The sequence below is a fragment of the Chaetodon trifascialis genome, chromosome 10 (genome assembly GCF_039877785.1).
Source record: "Chaetodon trifascialis isolate fChaTrf1 chromosome 10, fChaTrf1.hap1, whole genome shotgun sequence".
Lineage (NCBI taxonomy): Eukaryota > Metazoa > Chordata > Actinopteri > Chaetodontiformes > Chaetodontidae > Chaetodon > Chaetodon trifascialis.
In genome coordinates, this window is record NC_092065.1 from 22,732,924 (window position 1) to 22,758,033 (window position 25,110).

Genomic DNA, 25,110 nt, shown 5'->3' on the forward strand with positions numbered 1-25,110 from the left:
CTCCACTCTCTCTCTGTGTCTGACTTACAGCGTTTGGGTCCGCATTCTTGTCAAAACTTAACAATTAACACAACAACTGCAGCTGGTTAAGTAAACATAAAGACTGGAAATGGGGAAATGATTTGCCTGACAATGAAAAAAAATCAACAAAAAGTTAAAAAATGACATGTCACAGTTTTATGAAAGGTTATGTGCTCTGTAACATGCAAATGATTGACTATATGTAAACTGGGTTGTAGATTTTTTTACCCTCTGACAGAGCCTCGCTGTTTCCCTGTTTCCAGTCTATATGCTAAGCTAAGAAAAGCCTATATTAACAGACAGATATGAGTCATATTGATCTTCTGATGTGACTCTTGGCAAGAAAACAAATAAGTGTATTTTCTATTTTTTCTCCCACTGCTGCTTTAACTATGGTAATTTACTGTATGTGAGCCTATTTATCACAAATCCAGTGGGAGAAAGCAGATTCAATGCACTTGCTAACCAGAGATACGCCTACATCTGTCTTTATTTGTGCATTCATTATATAATTTTGGCTGTGTCTATACAGTAGACAAATAAGAAGGTGAATGGCCAATGATAGGAAGTAGTATAATATTATGTAAAGATGGAAACATAACGCCAAAGCACGGCAGGATTAGAAACATGATCAGTGAGATGATTGGAGAGGTTCAAACAAGCCATCAGTTCAGCCAGACTGTCTAAAGCACTTTATTTGGAAGTGAAACTGAGAGCGAGTGCATCCATGACTTTGGTGTTAGTCCCTCATTTCACATTGATTAACTGCGATGGATGTTTAAAACATACTCTTTGGGTAATTATTTTAATTTTACCATTTGTTTTTGTCTATAAGTAAGTCTGGCTACCTTCGGGGCTTCGTTTAAAACCTGCCTGGTTTTCTGTGTTTCTTGGCTGGCTGATTTCTGTTTAGTTATGGCAACGCATTGCCAGATCACGGCAATTAACCAGGTGAGTTTAATGTTATTACCAAAATGATGACCAAAACTATAAACACAGAACCAGATGTTGTGATAAATCAGAATAATCCTTCGAACAGATCGCTGTCACTTTTTATTAAGGTCAAATCCAAAGACTCTGACTCTTCTTAATTTGCATACAAGCAAGGCAGACTGCTTCAGCGCGAGCACACAGCCTTGAAGATACTGAAGGAATCTGCACTGCATCAGTCGTAAATGTAACAACACAATTCTTCATCCAGGCTTAAAACTTGTACTGAAGTCTGAATTTCTGCCCCACTTCCTCTTAAAACTCGTCCTTGCTCTCCAGTGTTAACTTGCAGATGATTTCTGTTTAAGTTTTTCTTGTGCTCTTTAAACAGTTTGCTTGTCAGTGACCTTCCATACTTGGCTTTGTTAGCCAAGTTTTTGATTGTGAGCAAAAATATGAACACTCATGGAAGTAACGTCTGTAGAAAGGATTTAGTCAACACACTTCATACACCTCCAAAATCTCACCACTCCTAATACAACTCAGAAACCTCAGTCACAAACTACTTTGATTTTCAATCCTCTGTTGAGCATTTTTATGAGATGGAATAGAGTTTTTCTTTTTGCAGTGTAACTAACCTTGTTATCACCCTAAGCACTTAATCCCCTACCCAGAAACATTCATTTTATTATTAGCAAGCAATTTGAAGACACGCAATTAGTCAGTCCATCAGTAAGCACCAGTTTAATGATTTTCTATAAAGGTAGCAAAACCTACTACGTATGGATGGATAGAAGGATGGAGGGACAGAAAAACACCTGTAAGAGGAGCAGATTGATGGGACATGAAGGGTGAAGACAGGAGGGAGGAGGAAGAGGAGGGAGACAAGCGGATCGAATGAAAAAGAGCAAAGGACAATTCCAGAAATTCTTCACAAAGTTCTTTTGAAAAGCAGAAAATACTGATGTTTGCACCATTGGAAAAGACTCTTGGCTTAATGTACTAATGTACAACACAGAGCTTTTGTTTCTGTCTGCAGGAAAATGCAGCTATGTGATCTGTATGTGCTTCTGTTGTGCAGCTTCCTGCTTTCATCCCTGGAAAAGTCCATCCTTCATCCATCATCCCAGATGTTTGGATCTTCATTCTGTTTGATGGGAAGCCCAAAGCAGCAACAGCAGGGCCACTTTAAAGCCAGTCCAGACTTTTTTTTTTTAATCTCTCAGCCTCAACACACCTGTTATTCTGTTTCTCGCACATACAAATGCAAAGAAAGCTCAGCACTGCATGCTTTTTCTACAAACAATGTTAGCGAGCGACATTTGGATCGCGGATCGCAGCAGAAAAGCAGTTTAATGAAATGTACAACGTGTTGTGTGAATGGATGATTAATTCAACAAGCTAATTTACACCGCAGTGAGATATTTAATCTCCTGTCTCACACACACGCTTGCACACAACCTTGAACATGGAAAACAATCAGCATCTGCAGCACAAAGACGACAATATAGTGAGAAAAGGACAAACAATCTAGTTACATATCACCATAGACTTTCTGTTGAGTTTCCTTTTTTACAGTTTACTGTGCATTTGGCTGAAGGTGACAGGATTTTGACTTGCTTTAAGACTAGTCATTTAAACAACACAGTACTTGTATGCTGCTGCTTCAGCTATTTACCTTATTCCGAGCCCCATGGTACCATGTGTGGATTATGGAGAACCAATGTGATGTCCTGTCTGGTCTAGGTATCTGTATCATAGTTATTTGATTGTATTCATATCCCAAAAATTAACCAAAACTCTTGATAAATGGATCTTTCCAATTTTTTTGTTGTTATTGCTGCTACCCCTCGACTCACCCATGGCGTTTGATGGTGGTAATAGTGTTTGTTAAATGCCGCCAAAAAAACAGGAATAAAGGCTCTCTTCAAAGGCTGAAGCTTTAATTATGAGTGTAGTTATTGGGATTTTGAATGAGGTTTTCCTACTTCTGGAAAAGAAACAGGAAGTTATGGTATCACATCATCTCTCTATAGGATCAGAATTTAGTTTAGATTTAGTTGGTGCAGCCACGAACAGGGGCGGGGCTTGTGGACAGGCAAGCCAGGCAGTTGCTTGGAGCCCCCGTCCACTAGGGGGGCCCCGGCCACTTATTTACAACAATGTTTATTGATAGGCCTGAGCTTCCAGGGACCCCTGTTGATCCCTGGACCTCACTTTGAGAACCGCTAATCTATTTTTTTCAGCATTCATCTCAAATGTCCCAGAAATTGTGCATTTATGTGTGCAAAAAACAAATTTTTGCCACGTGCACAGGTGGGGTGGGGGCCCCAGGGAGTTCTTGCTTGGAACCCCAAGAGACCCGAGCAACGCCACTGGCCATGAACAGTGCAATTTGTCCCCGAAATCTGTAAAATTTTCTTCAGGTCGTCTTCCCATCCCAGTAGAAGGCAGCTCACAATATTTAATGGATGCATTGCCACATCATTATTTCTCAAAAAGCTCTAGGACAAGAGAAGACACCTGTAGCGCATCACTAGCTCTCACAGACCCTGGCTCAGCAAAAGGAATAACAGCATGTTGTGGCCATAATTCATGCAGGATATCACGGCTTATGGATGGCATGAATAAGGCGTAACACACGACTAATAGAAAATGTTAAAGCTTCAAAAATAGCACTTGCAGGGCAAATATGACATTGTCTATACACATATGAATATATATTACTGCTATATACACTGGTATTCATTGAGCTGTAATTATTCACACTGTACACAGTGATGCCACCTAATCCATTGTCAGGCTGTATGTTTCTTGTCATAAAACATAAAGTGATTTGACTTTCTATATTTAGAAATAGCTGTTTCAATATATTTGAGTGATGTGTGTGTGTGTGTTTGTGTGTGCATGTCACTGAGACAGGAGGCATTTAGATGTACTTAATTATCCTCTCTTTCTTCCATATTAGCAGCAAAGTTCAGATTTCTGTTCTGTCTTCGTCTTATCAGTAACTAAAACTGGGAGGCGTCAGGTTTAAGCTTGGAGTCTGAAAATACAGCTTTGCTTGCAGCCACTTGCTGAAGGCAAGCATATAAAGCTGCTTCCCAGGTCAGAGTTTGTCTGTCTGGCTTGTCTGATCTGTTCCACTTAAACCTCTTGTCAAAATGTCATGCATTTTTCACTATTGCCATCTGCCATGTCTGTCCCAGCCTAAGGTGTGTGTGTGTGTGTGTGTGTGTGTGTGTGTGTGTGTGTGTGTGTGTGTGTGTGTGTGTGTGTTCACAATCAAAGCTGTTGGCTGAAAGTGTTGCGGAGTCCATAAATGGGCAGAATGTTTGATGCCCTCTCGGTGCTTCTTCTTCTCTCTGTTGGTCTGACCACTGCATTAGGGTGTTACGTTCTTTACAGTAAGTGTGCATCAGCTTCAGAAATCTTATTTGCTGTCTTTTTGAGAGCTGGATGAGAAAATCGATAGCTCTCTCACTGCATTCATTAGGTATGAAGGTAACTTATTTTTGATGAGGGGCACAAATGAAACTGCAAGTTGAGCAAGACCGCCAAGTCGTCACGAACTGTGTCATGCTGAATTTCAGGAGTTGTCTTTGGTAAAGGATTTGAAAGGGTTTGAATTCAATAAAATGCAATCAAACCCTCAACTCTAAACATAGCCATCCTCTCCAGTAGAGGAGAAGCAAATGGAGAGTCTTGCGGAGGAGGGAGATACTGGAAGTTGCACAAGGTCTATGTAAAATGTTGTCTTCATGTAAAGAACCATTAGCACTAATTAAACCGCATGAGAATCATCTTTGCCATTTGTTCTCAGTAATAACACCAAATATACTGGACCGTTAATGTGACAATAATGTATAGGTGTTTAAGTATGTTTCCCTTTATCTTGTCCTTTCAGAGTACCGAGCTGTTGCCGGAGGCGAAGAGATGTACAATTCCCTGCTCTGCTCTGGCCAATAACGTCGCATTACCCTGTGGTTTTATTGAAAACCACTCCCAAATTGCATTTGTCCACCTGCCTTACATGAAACTTATCTTCTCATAAAAGATTCTATAAGTGTTTTCGTGTTTTCGAGCACCTCTGCGCAAAGCAGACTTTCTAAAATCTAATCTGAAGCAGTTATTCTCCTGTTAAACAAAGCTATCGGTGAGGTTGTGATGACTGAACTCACTGCAGGCCTGTATTCATACAAACACATCCAGTCTGATTTTCCTATGTATGCCTTAAATTTATGGTTTACTCAGATTTTGCCTCCAGTGACAACATCTTATCTGAGCTCCGTGGAGATGGTTTTCAAATTGCTGCACCTTGGTGAATCAGCCATTGAGGCCTCTAATTGCTAATTCTGTCAGTTTAATTAAAGTTAAAAACTACATCAGCCTCTCGAAACCATCCAAGCATATCTCTGGGCTAAGTCCCTTATGTAAAAAAATAGCTGTGGGCTGATTGGAGTTTTTTCATTCTGAGTGCTCTCTCCATTTCTGCTCGGTCTCTTTAGCCTTAGATTTAGCTCGCAGTGTTTCCCACTGATGGGGTCAATAGCTACCGGGTTTATTCTCTACATTCCGGTGATTTAGATCCAAGGTTAAGATGCAAAATCGGGCAAAGGTTTATTCCTGTTCTAGCTTCTGTGTGGCAAGAGTAAGAAAGTATTTAAATGAAAAGTCTACTTTTGACATTGACATCACAAACACACAAGAAAAAAGTGTCACTATTGTATTTTTTGTGAAGAAAAAGAGACTCTCAACCTAAAGTCTCTTGTGTAAAACACACTGGTGCCAGACAGGTGGATTCAGTCCTCAACAAGGCAGAACAGTGTTTGCTCTCAAGGTGTACTCATCTCTCTGTCTGTGTCTAATCTGATAGTATTTCTGATCCTGGGCCAGACAGAAACAACTGTTACCCACAGTCACTTAGAATAAGAAGCAGCTTCAGCAGGCCTGCAGGGCCAGACTACGACTCTTGGAGCATGAAATACACTTGGCATGCAAGAGGATTGTGATTCTGACTGGAGAACATATTGGTCCCTCACTATACAGTACAGTACGGGATGCCAAGCAGCAGCCCCGGAGGATTTCATACCTGGGCAGGCACCAAATAAAAACAACTCCAGCACACTTCGCTTTAACTTCAGCTCATCGTTTTGCTGCAGCAGCTGCAGAGGAACTTGTCATGCTTCTTGGGCAAATAAGAAATCCGTGACATTTTGTGTCATGTTGATTTTCAAAATAAACAATGTTGCAAAATGTTGCGTTCATTGTTGTTATTTTGTCTCTCAGCAAATATATTTCTAATTGAAATCAACTTTATTTGTGTATATGCCATTGCCTCGTATGGAGTCTAATTTTATAGTGTAAAAGACTTCAGAGAATTTCTTTCCAGTACTGCAGGTGAGACAAATGTTCTTTCATCATCTTTAATTTATCACATTTTTGTGGTCCTATACGATCCTATAGGGCGACAGTACATGTTCAGTATGAAGACAAATTGCTAGTGCCATTATTCCCAGTTTGATCACATTGGTATTTCACATTCCCTAAGATGATTTTGTTTCTCAAAGGCAGCTAAAAAACAATCAGTTTTTCATACCATCCACAACAATGTTACTGTGTCCCAAAGCATTTACAGACAAATCTGTACACCCAAAGCCAATAAATGCTGTGCGTGCCTTAGCTAAGAGCTTGCACTTAGGGAAACATTTAGGACTTTCTGAGCACCCAATAGTTCTTTTATTTGGAAGAGAGTTTTCTGTACTGGCAGTAGTCCTTCTCCATTTTTGTTTCAGGGCCTTGAGCTTCTTCTAGTGACTCCCCGAACGACAAAACTATTTGAACACTATATTGAGCCAGGATTCTTGAGAGAGACTAAATTTAGTTTATATGAATCCTTGAAGGGAGAATTAAAAAAACCTCTGGACTGAGCTCCACAGTCAATTTCTGCTCAGCAAGCGAACAAAGAAAGGTCTCAAAGAACCTTTATTGGTTGTTTAAATCTCATAAACCAATCAAATTCTTTAAGCACACGTCTGAAATGTCAGGAAAAGCATCGTAAGCCTCTGTGCTGTGATGTCCTGTAGTTCTGACTTAAATGAGATGTGCAGGTAGGTCAGGAGGGAGGGAGGGATTTGGAAAAGTGAGAGAGAGTGCTGTTAGCCTTCACCCGCAATTTACTAATCCCTGTTGTTAGATCAGGAAGAGGAGAACAAGGGAGAAATGAATAATTTTCACTGCATCCACACAATTTGGAAATATAAACTTAAATGTTTTTACCAAGCACACACTCCTGCTAACGACTAGGCTCGAGTCATGATGGAAGGGGCTAGCTAACATCCCAAAGCCTGAATTTTTTATTTTTGTATATTTGACAGATTTACAAGAGGAAACTGTAGAGTTAATGCAGGACGATGGAATGAAAAGTTTGAAAATGTATTTGCATTTGACTTTGTCTTTAATTGTGTTCACTTACTGTGTGTATTTGAGGAAAATTTTGCTGCGATTTTAGTTTTAAATTCTCGGAACATTTTCCACAAACATCTGTAAAGCAATCCACAAAATATTTTCCCCTTTGAGCATCCATGTTTTGAGCTCATCGCTGTTGTTGGTCACAGGAGTGACTTCGACAGAGGCGGCTCTGAGAGACCAGAGGAGACAGAAATGAAAGGTTATCCAACAGAGACTTATCGCAGCACTACACAGCCGCTGAAACAGACTGCAAGGTAGCAATCCAGATTCGTCAGATTTACATAATTAACAAATGCTTCACACTATAAAGCTGATGAATGAATGTGTTTAGCTAGCTGTGGCAGCTGGCCTCTTCATCACTTAGTTTCCAGGTTTATTATGTAGGACGTTATTGTTTCTCTCTTACTAAACTCAGGAGGACAGACTCCGCCTGGAACCATCATATATGAGCTCAGACTAACTAAATGTAGAGCGACAGGGGATCAAGCCAGATGACACAAGGCTGCCATACGCATCTCTTTAACTATGTATGTGTTTGCAGGCCGTTTGTACTGTGGTTGTGTATCTCGGTTGAATTTTGTGTGTATTTCCAACTAAGAGACTAATTAAAAGGCAGAGAATATGCATGAAACAGCGCAGGCAGTTTAAAGATACATTATCAAAAAGACTGCTGGGCCTCTGAACATGCAGTTTAGAAATATTCAACCCCTGGCAAAGCAGAGGGGAAAAAAAAACTGTGGAAAGTCTATGGACTCGTGAAAGAAAAAATACACAAAGTTTATATCTATTCACACTAGTCCCATTTCTTTGGGGTATTTATATCCAAAACACCAACAGAAGCAGAGGAGACAGTAGCATGAGAAGGTGGCGGCAGCCTGCCAGATGATCAGCGGCCCCTCGTAGAGACTCCTGGTTGATTTCTTCCTGGTTGGGGGAGCCGTGCGGGGAAACTGTGGCGACCGGGTGGTTGTCGCGGTTGGAGCACATGTCGTACAGGTTCCCGGAGAACTGCATCTTCTTGGACTCCTGGCGGAGAGATTCCCAGACAGCCGCTGCTTCCTCTGGACAGCCGGCCATTGCCACGTTGGCGCAGTCATGGAACTCATCCCACGACCTGAAGAAAAGGAGGAGGATGAGACTGATGAAGAGACATGAGGACACATACCCGAACCAGTAATCTCCTAGAAACACATGACTGAACTATGAATATCTCAGCAGACAGCTCTGAAAATGACAGATCACGAGGTGACAGTGAAGCATCTGTGCTTTCATTGAGAAAATCAGATTCAATCTATTTGTTTGCCCCCTTGACTTGTTTTTGCAGTTGCCAGGAGACCATCTGCTGATCTTCAATGCTCTGAGAGCAAAGGTTGCCCTGTGGGTTAGACTGGAACGTGGAAAAACCTTCATTAGTTCAAGGAATGGGAAAGCTGTCATGAACTGGGTGTTGGTTGAATCACTGCTGTGTTCTATCCATCAGGGGCGAAACGGACTTTTGAAACACTTCCTGAGACCTGACAAGAGTAACAATGAGGACAACAACAAGAAAAGAGTAAAGAAGTGGAGGGAGGGATGATGAAGAGGAGGCAGAATGAAGTAATCTCACAGAGGTCTCTTGGATATAAAGATATTTTTTCCAGCTAAACGAAACATTAAACTTTATTCCAATAACCTTCAAGCTACACACCCAAAGCTGAGTCTGAGTGTCTGACTGTAATTGGCTGCTAATTCTTTCTCTCATCATGAATGTGTTGGCTAAGTTGTCTCTGAGGAAATACTGGCTGAGCGTTAACTAGAAGAGAGATCGCGGGATGGTGGAGAAAGCAGAGTCAGGTGGCTCTGTTTAACATTTATTGACATGAAGAACTTACTTAACACATAAAAAATAAAAGTTCATAGAATCAATACCACACTGAGCCGCGTGCCGCAGAGGAGCCACGCACGCATGTCATCCTGATAGGACACAGCAGGCCTGTATCTTGTACTTGTGAGTATTCTCATTAGAGGAACAGCCTGGCGTACTCTTGTTTGCAGTCTCGCGTCTTGGGACAAACTGCCCATCAGGTCACAGAACCTCTTGCCTTTCATTTCAGCGGCCATGTTTACAGGTTAGAGCAGCCACTTAGCCAACGTGAGCACCGCGGCTGCAGCAGTGTGCCAACCAGAGATTTGCCGTGTCACCTATTTGTCCCATGTGACCCGAGCTGTTCTCAGCAAAAACACCGTGAAAATGATGTGTTGATGAGTTGCACTGACATCATACCAGCAACATTACACCTTTCGCTACAGGTTCAATGTCTGCATCTGTAGAAAAACATCACAGATGTGTTAAACTTAGCACTTCCTGTATTTCTGATTAAGCTAAATATAAATAAAATTTATAATGAAATGAAATGAAACATTTGATGTTTAAATGCACAATGATAAGGAACAGTGGTAACACTGTCGCCTCACAGCCAGAAGGTCCCAGGTACGATTCCCGCCTGGGGCGCTGTGGGCGCTGTGGGGCGTGTGTGCCCTGTCTTGAGGAAAGGGGCCTTTCTGTGTGGAGTTTGCATGTTCTCCCCGTGTTCACCTGGGGTACCCTCCACAAAAAACACTAAAAACATGCAAGAAGATCACCACCTGACTGAATGGTGAATGGTGACCTGTCGGCTGGCAGCCCACCGCTCGTGGTCTGCCGCGGAGGAAGGACTTAACAGGATGGGTCAAATGCGGGGGAACAATTTCACCAAAAAGCATGATATGTTATGTGAGTTGTATTCACCGAAGCGTGGCATGTGATTAATAAAGTATGTATCGTATCTAGGGATGTCCCGATCACGTTTTTTTTTGCCATTTGAGTCATTTGATTTTGAGTATCTGCCGATACCGAGTCCCGATCCGATACTTCTATAAAACATTATGAAACGAACCAGGTAGCTTGAATTACAGTCTCAAGTCAGAACAGAACACAGAAATAAAATAAAATTTTCTTCACATTGGGAATAGTGCAACATTAAGTAAGGGATAATGCCCGACGAGGTGTTCTTTATCAGAAATGAATGGACGACGCGGAGGCGTGAACCGTCCGACGCGAATGAATGGACTTCGCTTTCATTTCTGATAATGGACAGCTCGAAGGGCATTATCCCGCTTATACCATGGTCACTTACGAAAGAAACAAACGGTTACCAAGTAGCGTTTGAGCCAGCGCAACTGTTCTCGTCGTTCACTTTGAAATATTTCCACACACTTGACATAGTAGCTGCATATCACGCACCTCATCTTCAAAACTAGCTGCTGCGTGATGCTGAGTTCCGCGCATGCGCTGTTCAGTGGCGTCTGTCACAGACACAGACCCGGCCTGTAAACGTTGCTAGTTAATAAATCCTCGTTTATTTTTAACCACTAGCCAATATGTTGCAAATGTGATTAGAAATACCAATAAATATACATATACATATGTATATATATTATTTATCCAATACCCGATCGGGACATAACGTCCAATCCGATCAGTCTGCAGTCACGTGATTGGCCCCGATTTCAGATCACGTGATCGGCTCGGGAAAACCTTTGAACTCTTTGAAGTTTTCATGATGGTGTTCTTTGATTTCTTTGTGTTAAAAAGATCAAAGAGGAAAGTCCTGTATAGAACCTATATAGAAACCCACGGACTGGTGCTGGAAAAATTCAGAAGGCGCAAAATTGAATCAACATCTATTAATCTTCTCTTGATTTATAGAGTGCTATACCATATTTGACCATTTCTTTCATTAGCGATTTAATCATTTTTGTGTTCTGGACTGTAAAATAATCAGTTTGACTGTAGTAATTTTCAAACTTTGCATTTCTGTTTAGTTTTCTGGGAGGCTATTGTAAACTTTCAAGCATTTGTGTTTGGTGTTTTTCCCCTCTCAAATTAAGGGTCTAATTGCTCCTTTTTGAATAATTAATTCCATAACTTTGACTATTTGTGTTACCTTTTTGCAAGGACTTGAGCTTGAACTAGAGCTGTGAGATTTTTTTTTACTTTTTTACTTTTTTAAGTAATCTGTTAAAATGGGTCCTGGAATGGAAGCAGTGGACATAGCTGTGGTAGCACTGTATTTTATCCTGGTGCTAGTCATTGGCTTTCTTGCCATGTGGAAAGCCAATCGCAGCACTGTGAGTGGCTACTTCCTGGCCGGGCGCTCCATGACATGGATTGTGATAGGTGCATCACTCTTCGTCAGCAACATTGGCAGTGAACATTTCATAGGCCTGGCTGGGTCAGGAGCAGCAGGTGGCTTTGCTGTTGGAGCATGGGAATTTAATGCACTTCTTCTTCTGCAGCTGCTTGGCTGGGTGTTTGTCCCAGTGTATATCCACTCGGGAGTCTACACCATGCCTGAGTACCTGTCGAAACGCTATGGTGGCAACAGGCTAAAGGTGTACTTTGCTTTCTTGTCTCTGTTACTTTACATTTTTACCAAGCTGTCGGTGAATTTATATGCTGGAGCTCTCTTTATTCAGGAGTCCCTGGGGTGGAACCTTTATTTGTCCATCGTCCTGCTCATCAGTATGACTGCACTGCTTACTGTCACTGGTGGATTGGTGGTAGTAATGTACACAGATGCACTTCAGGCGGTGTTGATGATTGGTGGAGCCCTAATCTTAACCACCATCAGCCTAGTCAAAGTTGGTGGGCTAGAAGGTGTCCGAACTAAGTACATGCAGGCAGTTCCCAATGTTTCTGCTATTACTGCTTCTGGAAACTTCACCTATTCTCCTTCCTGCCACATTGAGCCTAAACCAGACTCACTACGCATCCTTCGAGGTCCCCTGGATGAAGACATGCCATGGCCAGGCTTCATTTTTGGCCAGACCCCTGCATCAATTTGGTACTGGTGTGCAGACCAGGTCATTGTTCAGAGAGTACTAGCAGCTAAAAACATTGCTCACGCTAAGTGCTCTACACTTCTGGCTGGATTTCTCAAGATCCTGCCCATGTTTCTAATCGTCATTCCAGGAATGATCTCCCGCATCTTGTTTGCAGACGAGATTGCCTGCATTGGGCCAGAGCACTGTATGGCTGTGTGTGGTTCTCAGGCTGGCTGCTCAAACATTGCCTACCCACGGCTGGTTATGGCATTGATGCCTGTGGGACTCAGGGGTCTGATGATGGCAGTTATGATCGCTGCCCTGATGAGTGATTTAGACTCAATCTTCAACAGTTCAAGCACCATCTTCACACTGGACATCTATCAGACTTTTCGAAGAGAGGCATCTCAGCGCGAACTGCTGATTGTGGGCCGCATATTTGTTGTGTTGATGGTAGGAATCAGCATTGCCTGGGTCCCTGTTATAATTGAAATGCAAGGTGGACAGATATTCCCCTACATCCAGGAAGTTGCTGGCTACCTCACTCCACCAATTGCTGCCCTCTTCCTGCTAGGTGTGTTCTGGAAACGGTGTAATGAGAGAGGCGCATTCTGGGGAGGCATGACAGGTTTCACACTCGGTACAGTACGACTGATCCTAGCTTTCATTTACCGCCAGCCTCGTTGTGACCAGCCAGATGATAGGCCTGGCTTCATCGTTGACGTCCACTACATGTATTTTGCCATGGTGCTGTTCTGGATTTCGGGATTTGTGGCGGTAGTGGTCAGCCTTTGCACCTCTCCACCAGACGAGGAGCAGGTTCGCACCACCACATTCCGGGGACTCCGCAGCATTGAAATAACTCCCATGAAGGACCAAGTGGAAATGCCCCCAGATGTCAAAAAGGAGACGTGTTTGGATCGGGCGGAAGTCAGACTCCTGATCCCATCCACTGACCATGACCCAGCCACCCCTAGTACAGAGACAACCCCTGCCACCAGCCCTGCAGAACAGTTCGGCAATGGAACGATGGAGGTGATCAGAATGGAGGAAGGCTACCATGGTAACGGGGAGACTGGCAGATGTCTGCGTTTAATGGAGTGGTTCTGTGGATATAAGGAGGGCGCGCAGAGTGCACAGCAGAGAGTAGCACAGGAGGATGAAAGAGTCATTGCAGAGATGCTGTACGAGCCACCTAGAGTGAAACTTCTTCTCAACTTGGGTCTGGTATTCGTCTGCGCTGTGGACATCTTCATGTATATTTATTTCTCACTGTAGCTGAACCATGCACTGAACTATCGGGGACTGGAGTTACAGCTTTTATTAAGTTGGAAGGGGGTTTGGGCTGTTACAGTGGAATCTTCAGAGATTTGAAAAGGGGATCTAATCATATTCTAATCATTTTTGAAATTTTTGAAAAGCTTCAGGCTGCACGGTGGCGCAGCAGGTAGTGCGCGTGCCTCACAATTCCCGGGTCGGGCCTTTCTGTGTGAAGTTTGCATGTTCTTCCCGTGCATGCGTGGGTTCTCTCCGGGTACTCCGGCTTCCTCCCACAGACCAAAAACATGCTCATTAGGTTAATCGGTTACTGTAAAATTGCCCCTCGGTGTGAATGGCGACCAATCCAGGGTGTGGGGATAGGGGGTATAGAAAATGGATGGATGGATTAAAGCTTCTCCATATGAGAAAAATTATACTCTTTTATGACTATGAAGCTTATTTGGCACTGGTGTGGCCATTTTGTACAGCGCTTGTTAGCTAATCCTTGTTAGCTAAGCATTTAGAATATCTACTAGGATTTTTAGAATTGTTCTCAAAGTTTATTTAATATTTGCCTTATATATGCAGTTGTCCTTTTTTTGTATGGTGAATACAAAATATTTACAGTCTGTAAATACTATTCCCAGTACAGCCTTTTGTATATACTTTGTGTTAACTGCATGCACTTTGTCTTTTAATATTCTATTCTGTTATTGATGCTGCTGTGAAATTCGGAATTTCCCCTTGAGGGACAAATAAAGGAATATTGAATTGAATTGAATTGAATTGAATATGTATTCTGTGATTTAAGCTTTTTTCCCTCGACTCTTGTTCAAAGTTTGGTTTAGCCTTGTGAAGGTACTGCATTAAAAAAAAAAAAAAAAAAATTTGTCAAGCTTACAGCAAATATTTGGTATTTAGAATATGTACGTGTTTTGCAGCCCCGGAAATGAAGACAAGAAGCACAAGATTCAAAATAGTTTTACATCCTAAAAGAAAAACTCGAATAATAATAATAATAAATAGTATGGTACTCATTCATTTTTTAAACATTGTGTTTACTGTGTTTTTGTTTGGTTAGTTTTTGTGGCTGTATTCTGTGTTTTATCTCAAAACCAACATGCAGCTTTTTATGCACTACTGTTGTAACAAAAAGCCACAATTACCATTGCTCATCATACTGTATCAATTTATAGTTTATGCATATCTCACTATATTGACTATTACTATTAAACTACTACTACTACTACTACTATACTCACTATTAAATAATATTGCAACAGCAGAAACATTCTTTATTTCATCAGCTTTAATGAAAAGAAAAGTGATTTTTATTCAGACCAGAATAGTTGTAGACTCAACTTTGTGGCTATATTGGTGTTGACATTGACTTCATTTCAAATCCTGAATAACTGCATTATTTGTCAGTGATATTTGCAACATGTTCCTGCATGTGAAGATTGATTGCTTTCAAAACTCTGAGCAGATACAGTACGAGGAAGTTCAGACTGGGCTTGGGTAGTAACAAAATTTTCCTCTCCAGTGTTTCCTATATATTTTGGGGCTTTATGTTATTGTTGACCAGGATTACATTAAACCCCAGTAAGGCTTTATTAATCTGCTCAGAGCCAGAAGAGGATTGGATGATTCCAGACTTCTTTACACAAGATTCGACCAATCAAAAAGCCAGGATCAGTGACTTGCAAATCTCTACTTCTTACCAGTTTAGCTCCATACATTCATTCATCCTCTGCTGACCAAACCTCATGCCTCTGTAACATTCTGTAACTAAGTAAGAGTAGGTTGAAAGTTACCTTGTGAAAAGGGTTATAATGTAATGCTATTTGTTAGGAAATACAGAGGCCAACATGCAAAATGCAAGACTAAGCAATATCATAGCGGTTCATATCATATGTTGACTACACTGTTGAATTCTCTTTTTTTAGTCAGAGGCTGGCTTGTCAGAGAACACCATGAAATGTATTCCTATTTAGACAGTAACTCATATTGTTGATGTCCTGTGACTCCCTGTGGCAGCAAGTTAAAATGTAGCAACCACACTCCAAAGAGGGGTGTGTGGGTGGGTGATGAGAAAAGTTTGAGAAAATGACCTACCGTACCTTGACTAAGGACAGCAAATATTTCAACACTTGTAAGGATGACCTTCATGCAACTCCGCTTGAAGAGAGCTGCACCCCGCTCATGCACGTGCTAAATAAATCATTCACTGAATGCCTTGCAATGTTCCTTCTGAGCCAATCAGACAATACTTTCTTTGTCTCTTAAATGTTATTGCTACTGTCTATCAGTGCATTTATTTTCTGTGATTTATATTTAGTACTGTAGTTTAATGTGGAGCCCTAAAACTGACAAAATGAAGCAAAGGGCTTTCTGAGTGAACATATTTTTTTATTTGAGGAGTTATTTTTTGAGTAGAATTAAAAAGGAATATGGAGTAACATAACACTGAAATGTGCTATACTTGAAATAATCATTAATAATACAAGCATTTCAAAAGTATGGAACCCCAAAACTGACAAAATGTAGTAAAAGGTTGTCAGATGAGGCAAAAATAGAACTGGATGCATCAATAAAATATATTGTCATTTAAATAACAAAGACTTTTGGAGTCTATAGCCATGCTCGCAGCTCTGTGAGGCTGCACTTCCACTAAGCACTGCAGTGCTTTGGACTAAATGCGAACAGATTTTATTATGTTAGCATGCTAACATTTGGTAAGTAGCCTTAAACATGAGCTACAGCCTAAGATGATGGACATGTCATTAGTTTTTCAAGTATTTGATTATGAAAAAGTATTGTATCATCAGTGATAACAATTAATTCTGAGGGAAACACGATTTTTTGTACCGTATTTCATGACAATCCATCTGATAATTGTGAAAGTATTTAACAGTGTGTTTGTATAAAATTTTGTGCCAACCTGTCCAGGAGATATTGAAATATTTCACAGGATAAATGACAACTCTGACCTGCTGATGGCACGAAAGGAAAAGTCAGGTATTTACCACTGTTATTCATCCTCTAGGCGTCATGGATATCAGTACCAAATTTGATGACAGTCAATAGAATAGCTGGTTAGAATTGAGTAAGAAATTCCATACTTACATACATAGTTAGTACATAGTTACTAATACTTACTGTGTAACTGTTAATTTAACCTCCAATTAGTTGGAACAACATTTAACTTTATAAGATTTCAAAACTATTATAAAATAAATTTCTCAGTTGTGAAATATGACAGTTTATGACAGTTAAACTTAGCTAAACTCAACCAGCCAATGCATCATGCATCTTCATAATGAGTACTTTTACTTCTGATACTTTAGCACATTTTGTTGATAATACTTGTACTGAAGACTGAAAACAGGACTTGAAATTTTCATGTTTCAAGTTTTTGATTCCTCCAGTGCCTTTAATACCATCCAACCACCTCTCCTGAGTGAGACGCTGCTCAGGGTGGGTGTCAGCACATCTACTGTGTGCTGGATCGCTGATCAACTGTCTGATTGGTCCCAGTTCATGTGCCTGTGCAGCTCCCTGTCTGATGTGGTGGTTTTCAACACAGGAGCACCTCAGGGGGCTGTCCTCCATCTGTACACCTCACATTTTCAGTAGAACGCTGACACCTGCAGATGTTCTCTGATGGCCCTGTGGTGCTGTGTTGTATTAGGGATCAGGGAACAGGGATCTGTTGGCTAACTTCATGGAGTGGTGAATCATCTGCTCCTAAATGCAAACAAGACCAAGGAGATGATGATCAATTTTAAAACTGCGACCAAGCTCATGAACATCATGGCTGAGGAGATTGGGATTGTTGAGCACTACAAGCACTTGGCTGTCTACTGGAACAACAGACTGGACTGGACCAACACCAGCGCTGTGTTCAAGAAGGGCAGAGCAGACTCTATTATTGAAGAATTTTCTTTCAAGTTCTTATGCAACAAGATGCTGGAAATCTTCTCCCAGTCTGTGCTGGTGAGTGGCATTTCCTGTGCTGTGGTCTGCTGGGGAAGCAACATCAAACCCAGAGATGCCAGCAGGATCAGGAGACTCTGGACACAGGCCAAACAACACACACACCCCTCCCAGATGACAAACTACAGAGACATATTTCGTAGGTCTACTCCTCTAACCATTCTTGAAACTGGCATATAAAGTTAAGATAAAGAGCTAAAAGTCTAACAGACATATCAACTACTGCTAGCACAAATACTGGAAGCTGAAAGAGAACATGCATATGTCTGCTACATATTGTGTATATGTATACATAATGTATAATGCTGCATTCACATGTCAGCAGCGCATCAAAAACAGGAAAATTTCCTGTTACTTTAAGGTGACACATTATTCAAAGATGGTTACCCGACTGCTAGCCTGGTAGTCACACGTGACAAATGGTGTGATTGGTCAATGTAACTGCAAAGATAGCATTGCCAACAACAGTGAGCTGACACTTCTGTCGTTCTCTTCGTCGAGTGAAGGATATCCAGGCTGTGAGACATTCCTGATATCTCCCAAATTGAATTTTCAACTAAGAGGCTGACAGGCATTACTGTCCAATCGGCTGCTTGTACTTACAATCTGAAACTAATATCGAACTTCTCATCATAGTCCACGTTTGAGGACAAAGGAAAGGTACGCAAGAGTGACAAAGATCCAATGTATTGTGGGGGAGTCCAGCAACTGTTAGACTGAATGGAGCAGTTTTGATTTATCACTGTAGTTGGTGAGGGATTGATTACCAGACTATAATTCAGACAAATAAGATAAATCATGATGGAATGGGACCCTCTCCTTCATTGCAGTCCTGCGTTGTGATACCCTGAAGGTTTGTATCATTACTAATCTTGCAAACTGTAGCTGTAATTTTCACCTAAACTGAACTGCTGAATCACAACTGTTACAAAATCCCTTAAAGAAGGAAGAAGCGGCAACATTTTCTCATTCTGGAGGACTTTTCTTATCTGTACTGTATGTCACTTTGAGGACATCTGCTACTGATAAATAAATAAAAAAAATACGGAAATGCAGGCACACACACCTTTGAACAGATTCCATCTTTCCTCTTTGCTGTCACATAGTATACACGAATCTAATTTCTTTAGGCCCATCTTTAGCCTCATATTCAATGAATGTTGTGACTGCGTTGACACAGCGAGGAAAACACACTCATGAACACACCCACATGCAGCTTTGTAAAACCTCCCTCCTTCACTGCTGCAGGCCTGGCCTCCCTTGATGACTCTGCATGTGTGTGTCTGTGTGTGTTTGGCCCGTGTCCAGAGCTTAAACACTCCAGTGGTCCACCTCTGACAGGACACTGCTGGAGGAGGACGGCTGCTTACCTGCTGCTGTGGGAGGAGCAGCTGATGGAGGCGAGGAGAGGGGGCTGCTGCGGGCTGCCAGCATCTGGTTATCATCTGTGTACCTGAGTGTGTGTGCAAGTGTGCTTCTAGGAGACAGCAAGAGGATGACAAAGTCATGTTCAGCGGTGCAGAGTTTATAGTATGCAGGGATTTGTGTGTGTGTATGTTTTTGGATGTAGGTGTGTGGGTCTTTGCTCCAGTCACAGGTGGTGCAGAGACAGCAGAAACGCACTGAGGACACTGATAGACAGACCAGCTGCTTTCATAATAATGAAACCTCTTGAGAGTATGTCTGTTCTGCCGCTAACATGCTGCTGCTGACATCGGAAAACCTTCAAACCCCAGTTCTGGGCTTATTTTTCATTGTTTTTTTGATTTGAAATGAACGTGCGCAGCATTATGGCCATATGGGTGTCCACGGCTCTACGTCACAGGCTGCATTTATGGACACAGGGGCCAACATTTAACACATTTAGCTGAACAGTTGTTTCAGGAAAGGTAATGGAGTGCCAGAGAGAGTAGAGTGAAACACAGCAGAGCAGCACAAATGATATTAGGGAAGAGGAGGAGTAAAAAGGTTCAGTATGTTCAACTCCTGTGACACAGTCTGCACCTTGTACATCTGAGAAGAACGAATTAGAGCACAATTTTTCACCTTGGGTTCAAGACTCGACATGGATATTTAAATTCATGACAGGACAGTTTTATTTTGACATTAGTTAGATAAGCTGACAACAGCTTATATGTGTCCTTAAAACAGTAAAGATTTGATCCCTGTCCAGCCCTGAATTATTTAAGACCACTGTCAGAGGTCACTGGGAATTTGAGCCCTCATTGGAGTGTGACAGGAGACACTACAGAGCAGAAAAATACAGCAGAGAATATGACATTGAGTAAATGATAGGAGAAAAGTATAGAGTATAATATTTTTTTAAATTAGATTATTAATTTACAGTAAATGAAATGAGTACATGCCCAATAAATTGAGATATATAAATAAACTGGAGCCAGCAGGTGCTTCACTTAGCTTACTTCATCATAAAGACTGGACGCAGGGTGAGGCAGCGAGCCTGACTCTGTTCAAAGATAACACAATTCACGCCTCAGTACCTCTAAAGTTCACAAGTGAACATGTTATATGTTGTTAAAAACGAAGGTGTTATGGGGGTTATGTGCTGGACTGGGTTACTTTTGGCTGGGAGCACTGTCTTCCTTACACCTTCAGTGTGTGCCTGGAAACCTCAAGGTGACAAGACGGTTTCTCTCCTTTCCTTCTTTTTGTCAACACTATTGAGGATGCAGTTGTCTTGTCTGAATGAACTTCATTAGAATTGTCAATGAGCAAAACCACCAGGGGATCCCTTACTCACAGTAATGTGAGCAGCTAAATTTTCCAGGTTAATAAAAAGGTAAAGCGCCTTTCCTGCACTGAGGTGTTTTAGGACAGACCCAAGCTACCTGTGTCCCCCTGGTCCCAGTCTTTGTGCTAAGCTAAGCTGACTGTCTGCTGGCTCTAGCTTTATACTGAAAGCACAGACATGAGAGTGGTATCGATCTAATTCTCAGCAAGAACATGAACAAGTGTAAGTCCGAAAAATGCTGAACAATTCCTTTACGTTTTTGGTGATTGGGCACTACATTAAAAATATCACCCTCTAGCCCCAGTATGTCAAACCCTGTGGTGCATGTAGTCCTGTTTGCTTCAGTGTGGTTTAAAGAAAAAGGGAACATATTTAACGCTGGTAGCCTGCTGGTTAGGTCAGTAGCCTTGACAAAACAAGTAGATCTTTTTTTATCCTCATTAATTTTACTGCTATTTTATTACACCATCATTTCAACATACAGTTCAGACTTTCAGAATATAAATATATTGACATTTCCACATATCTGAAATCATCTTTTATGTCAGAGCTGGAAATAACACAACTTGGATGTAAAAGTGATTTCATCTGAAGCATCAGTTATGTGGGTCTTTTATCACATCCTACAAAAACCTCAGAAAACATCGTGACTATTCTGCCCAAGGTTGATGTAAAAAAGGTTAAAAAAAAAAAACAAAAAAAACAAGTCGCAGCCTCTAAGCTGCAGTGAGTTGCAAAAAGCAAAGAAATGAAAAAAAAAAAAAATAAATCTGCTTCTTGAGGAACAGACTGACGAAGCTTTCATATTAAAATCATCACACTTCAACTGCAGTGGCCTTCATCAGGGTTACCGGGTTGCCATGCTTCAAGAAGGCTTCCTTCACCTCGTTGAAGTGGAAAAAAATCTTTTTATTTTCCTTTCACACAAGACTTGATCTATATTTTGCAGATGCAGTATCTCAGCACTAAACGCTTAAGTGGTAAATGACTATTTTTATACATGTTAAATAAAATACTTCACGTGGAGGCTTTTACAGATCTATAATCCCACTTTCTTGTATGTGCCATCTTTTTTGGTAGAAACGAAAAAAAAAAAAAAAAAGCCCCTTTAAATAATTTCTAAATCTACACAATAACCAGAAAGACATGCAGAACTTGGGAATATTATGGCGTCTTTGTTTGGCAGCAGTTGAAATCCTAACTGCTGCATCCTAAATGAGCTGCAGAGCTGAAATCGACTTCAAACCGAGGCAGGAATAGGAATAGAGACGCTACAATGAGATGCAATGAAAGCATGAATGGCCTTATCTAAATCTGTAGAGGATAAATATATAAAGGCAAATGGAAAGGCTTCTGTGAAAGAAGAATGGGTGAGGGGGGGGCAGGGGTCTACTGAGGGAAGGGTTGTGCAGCTTTGCTTGAGGGCCCTCTTCCCCAGTCACTGAGTAAGTATTTTTGCTCATTAACACAGCACAGAAATAAAACATTAAAATCCTTGCAGTCTAGCATGTCATTTTTAATATCGCTTTAAAATATTCATATAGTAACTTGTGATTTTGCTCTGCTGTCTTTACACCTCGTGGCATACCCCCACATTTTCTGAGCATTCATTCCTCATATCATGTAAAAACAGATACAGCTCAGCACTGACTTTATGCTGTTTTTCTCATGTGATATTTGTGTAATATTATAAAGTGTCAGTCTGTGGGTCGTGTCCAGATAAGGGGGGAAACATTTGACTGCCAGTCGAAGGTGCTACTGCAGTCCAGACTGAGCACAGTGGGGGGATTATTCATAAAACATTGACTTCTGGATCACCACACTCCGCCCGGTCACTGGCCTTTACGACTAGTTTACCACCTGAATCATTTTCTATTTCCATCCACCTTTTTGAATTGATTTTTTTTTGCCTTTCAAGATGAGCAAGAACATGTTTTAAAGTATTAATCAGAATGAAATCAAAGGAAAATGTATTGGTCCCCTAGAGACTGTGGGCCTTGGACTGGCCCCCCATCAATAGTGGGTTATATCCACTATTGATTGTGAGAGTTTTCTGATGAAACCTGTTTTAGCTATCGTAGACTCCTGCTATCATTTGTGTGACTGTAGCAAAGGAAACAAAGGCCACATTTTTTACCTTTCTCCTCTTTGTACTTTACAATTACTTCAGCTAAAAGGACAGAATGAGGAGTTTTCTCAGTGTTGTGCTTCAACTGCATCCTGTCATTCAGGTAAGACCTCCCTTCAGACTTTGTAAGATTGAACTTTTTTAATGATCAGCACCATGTCCTTTCCAAAGGCTTTTAAGTGTTTTTTTTTCTTTTCATTGCATAGTTTGTGTGTTGTGAAATGATTGATTTTTTTTTTATATGACTACTGTCAGATGGCAAACTTGGATAAGTCTTTAATCCGTCTGTGGTGATTAGGTATCTTTGACTGAGCCCATCCCACTGAGTATCCGCTCACTCACGGTGTTACTAATTTGTCCCCTGTATTACGCCCAGATCTGTTACATTTTAGCTCCCTTGACACTGACATAAAATCTATATGACTGCCAATCAACAATCTCTTCATGCAACTCTCTGTCTCTCTCCACTAGTGTGAACAACACTGCCTGAACTCTTTACATTGCTAATCTGCTAATCCGTCTTCAAAATGCTGAATATCATAAAATCTGAGAGTGGCACCGCAAACCTCTCAACTCCTGTAGGAAGGCGACGTGTGCTGACAGTAAAGTTACAGAAAAGAGCAATCAGCACAGGCCAAGTAATGCTAGCATTAGCACCTAATGCTACTTTCAACTGCCCCCCAACTCCTCGTGGGCACTCAAGTCAGTTATTTACAGGGACACTTGCACCCACGCAGGATTAGAAATTCAGAGGGGTTATTGAAATATTTGTATTGATTTTTGCATATATTATACACTCAGTGAAAAAACTTTAATACAGTAAGTCTGCAGTTAATGAATAAATAAAATAAAATAGAGCAAAGATACAAATGTCAAATAAAAAAATGTAAAAAGGAGTAGAGGGTAGGGAGTTAAGCTATACTGTATTAATGGAAGGAAACTTGATCTCAAAATAGGGCAGAAATGGCAAACCTTACAATATTTCTAGGTGGAGCTTGGAACTACGGAGCCCCTTAAGTGCCACAAAAAAGAAAAAAAACTATATATGCTCATGAGATACTAAATCTAGCGCACAAGATACTAAAATGTGCGCACAAGATGCTAAAACGTGGGCACACTTTCGCTAAATCGTGCGCTCGATTTAATTAACTGGTTCATTTATACAGACAAGTGGCAACGCATCCCATGTCTCAGGGCAAGAGCATTAGCTGAGTTCTCTCCATTGTATCGCATGTGTGACTGTGACTGTATCTCGAGCCCACGTTTTAGTACCTTGTGCACACGATATAGTTTTTTTTTCTTTTCGTGGCACTCTAGGGGCTCTGTATGGAACAATGTATTTAAGATGTTCACATTTAAGATGGGAGCTGGCACAACTTGAAATAATTACACACCAGTAAATACCTACAGAAACCTACCTGGTGATCGCTGAAGTCTTTCCTTAACTGTTAAAAAGAAATAAAGGACCCTGCCAAAACACGTCCAACACACGCTTCATCCCTCTGCTCCGCCATAATTGAGAGAAATGGAGCAAAATTGATGTTTGCCAGAATATGGGAAGTGATATGAGCTCGTTTATGTTCAGAATGGATCTTAACTGAGGCCACATCCTTGGAGAACCATGACTAATTGAGTCAATCATCCAGTTGCATTTATTTAAGGGTAGTGGGGAACAAATTAAAGAGCAACGTGACACTGCTTTACATAAATGCTGCTCCATAACAGCCCAGACGACTCTTCATCAGATAAATCAGAAACCTAAAACATCATCTTGTGGATGCTGGCTGCCCAATAATAATGTCAATAAATGGGTAAAGACAGACCTCCCTCCCCCTTATGTCTTTCAAAATGTTCTTTCCTTAATAGGGGTATGTTTTTATTCCACATAAAACTTGATGTGCACTTCTTTAACTCCTTAAAAACGGAGACTGATTGTTTGAAACAGAAATAAAAATGTAGGTATGACATGTTTACAGAATTGAACCAGCTCCCAGCGACTGACAAAGGCAGGGTTGACCACTTCTCCATGTCCTGTTTGGCCTTTTTAAGCACTGTTTTAAAGTTATTGTTCAACGGACGCTTGTACTTGTAAGTGACACAAACACCCATCTACGTAAAGCTAGCATTGCCAAATGACATATGACATGCTTTGGTGGCACGGTGGAACAGGTGGCAACACTGTTGCCTCACAGCTAGAAGGTCCCGGATTCGATTCCCACCTGTTGCGCTGTGGGAGTTGGGGGTGTGTCTTCCACCATGCCTTCGGTGCCTGCTGCTCAAGAAAAAGGGGCCTTTCTGTGTGGCGTTTGCATGTTCTCCCCGTGTTCACCTGGGGTATCCTCCATAAAACCCCGAATAAAAGCATGCAAGAGGATCACCACCTGACCAATGGTGACGACAGGGAGTTGGGTACCCGGGCGCCGCCGTCGGCTGGCAGCCCACCGCTCTTGGTCTGCCGCGGAGGAAGGACTACCAGGATGGGTCAAAAGCAGAGAAGAATTTCACAAGAAGGATGGCGTGTGCAGTCCCCCCCCCCAACTCTGCATGTTGTGTTGTGACTAATAAAGGATGTCTTCTTATCATTCATGGGGAAAGGTTTTGGATAAACTGAACCTGTATCCTGACCCCTGCCCAAACTCAGTGATAAGGTCTCAAACAATGGTTATAGTAGCATATGGATCTGACGACGAAGATTATCAGCGATTGA

The 25,110-nt window shown here is 41.4% G+C and overlaps 2 protein-coding genes across 2 annotated transcripts in view; one reads left to right on the forward strand and one right to left on the reverse strand.

Annotated features, from left to right (window-relative positions):
• Positions 1 to 6,295: 6,295 nt before the first annotated feature.
• The window catches only part of nrn1la (neuritin 1-like a), a 95,868-nt gene continuing 77,053 nt past the window's right edge, over positions 6,296 to 25,110 (reverse strand). The window contains exon 3 of the mRNA XM_070972157.1: positions 6,296 to 8,536. Within this exon, the coding sequence (XP_070828258.1) occupies positions 8,239 to 8,536 (298 nt within the window). The 3' untranslated portion in view covers positions 6,296 to 8,238. The remainder of the gene's footprint in view (positions 8,537 to 25,110) is intronic.
• On the forward strand, positions 11,467 to 13,545 carry LOC139337532 (sodium/myo-inositol cotransporter-like). The gene has a single exon (XM_070972156.1). It carries the CDS (start codon positions 11,467 to 11,469, stop codon positions 13,543 to 13,545), a length of 2,079 nt encoding a protein of 692 aa, XP_070828257.1.

Excerpts from the sequence above, each read along its gene's own strand:
- LOC139337532 (XM_070972156.1), top strand. The coding sequence starts at position 11,467 with ATGGGTCCTGGAATGGAAGCAGTGGACATAGCTGTGGTAGCACTGTAT.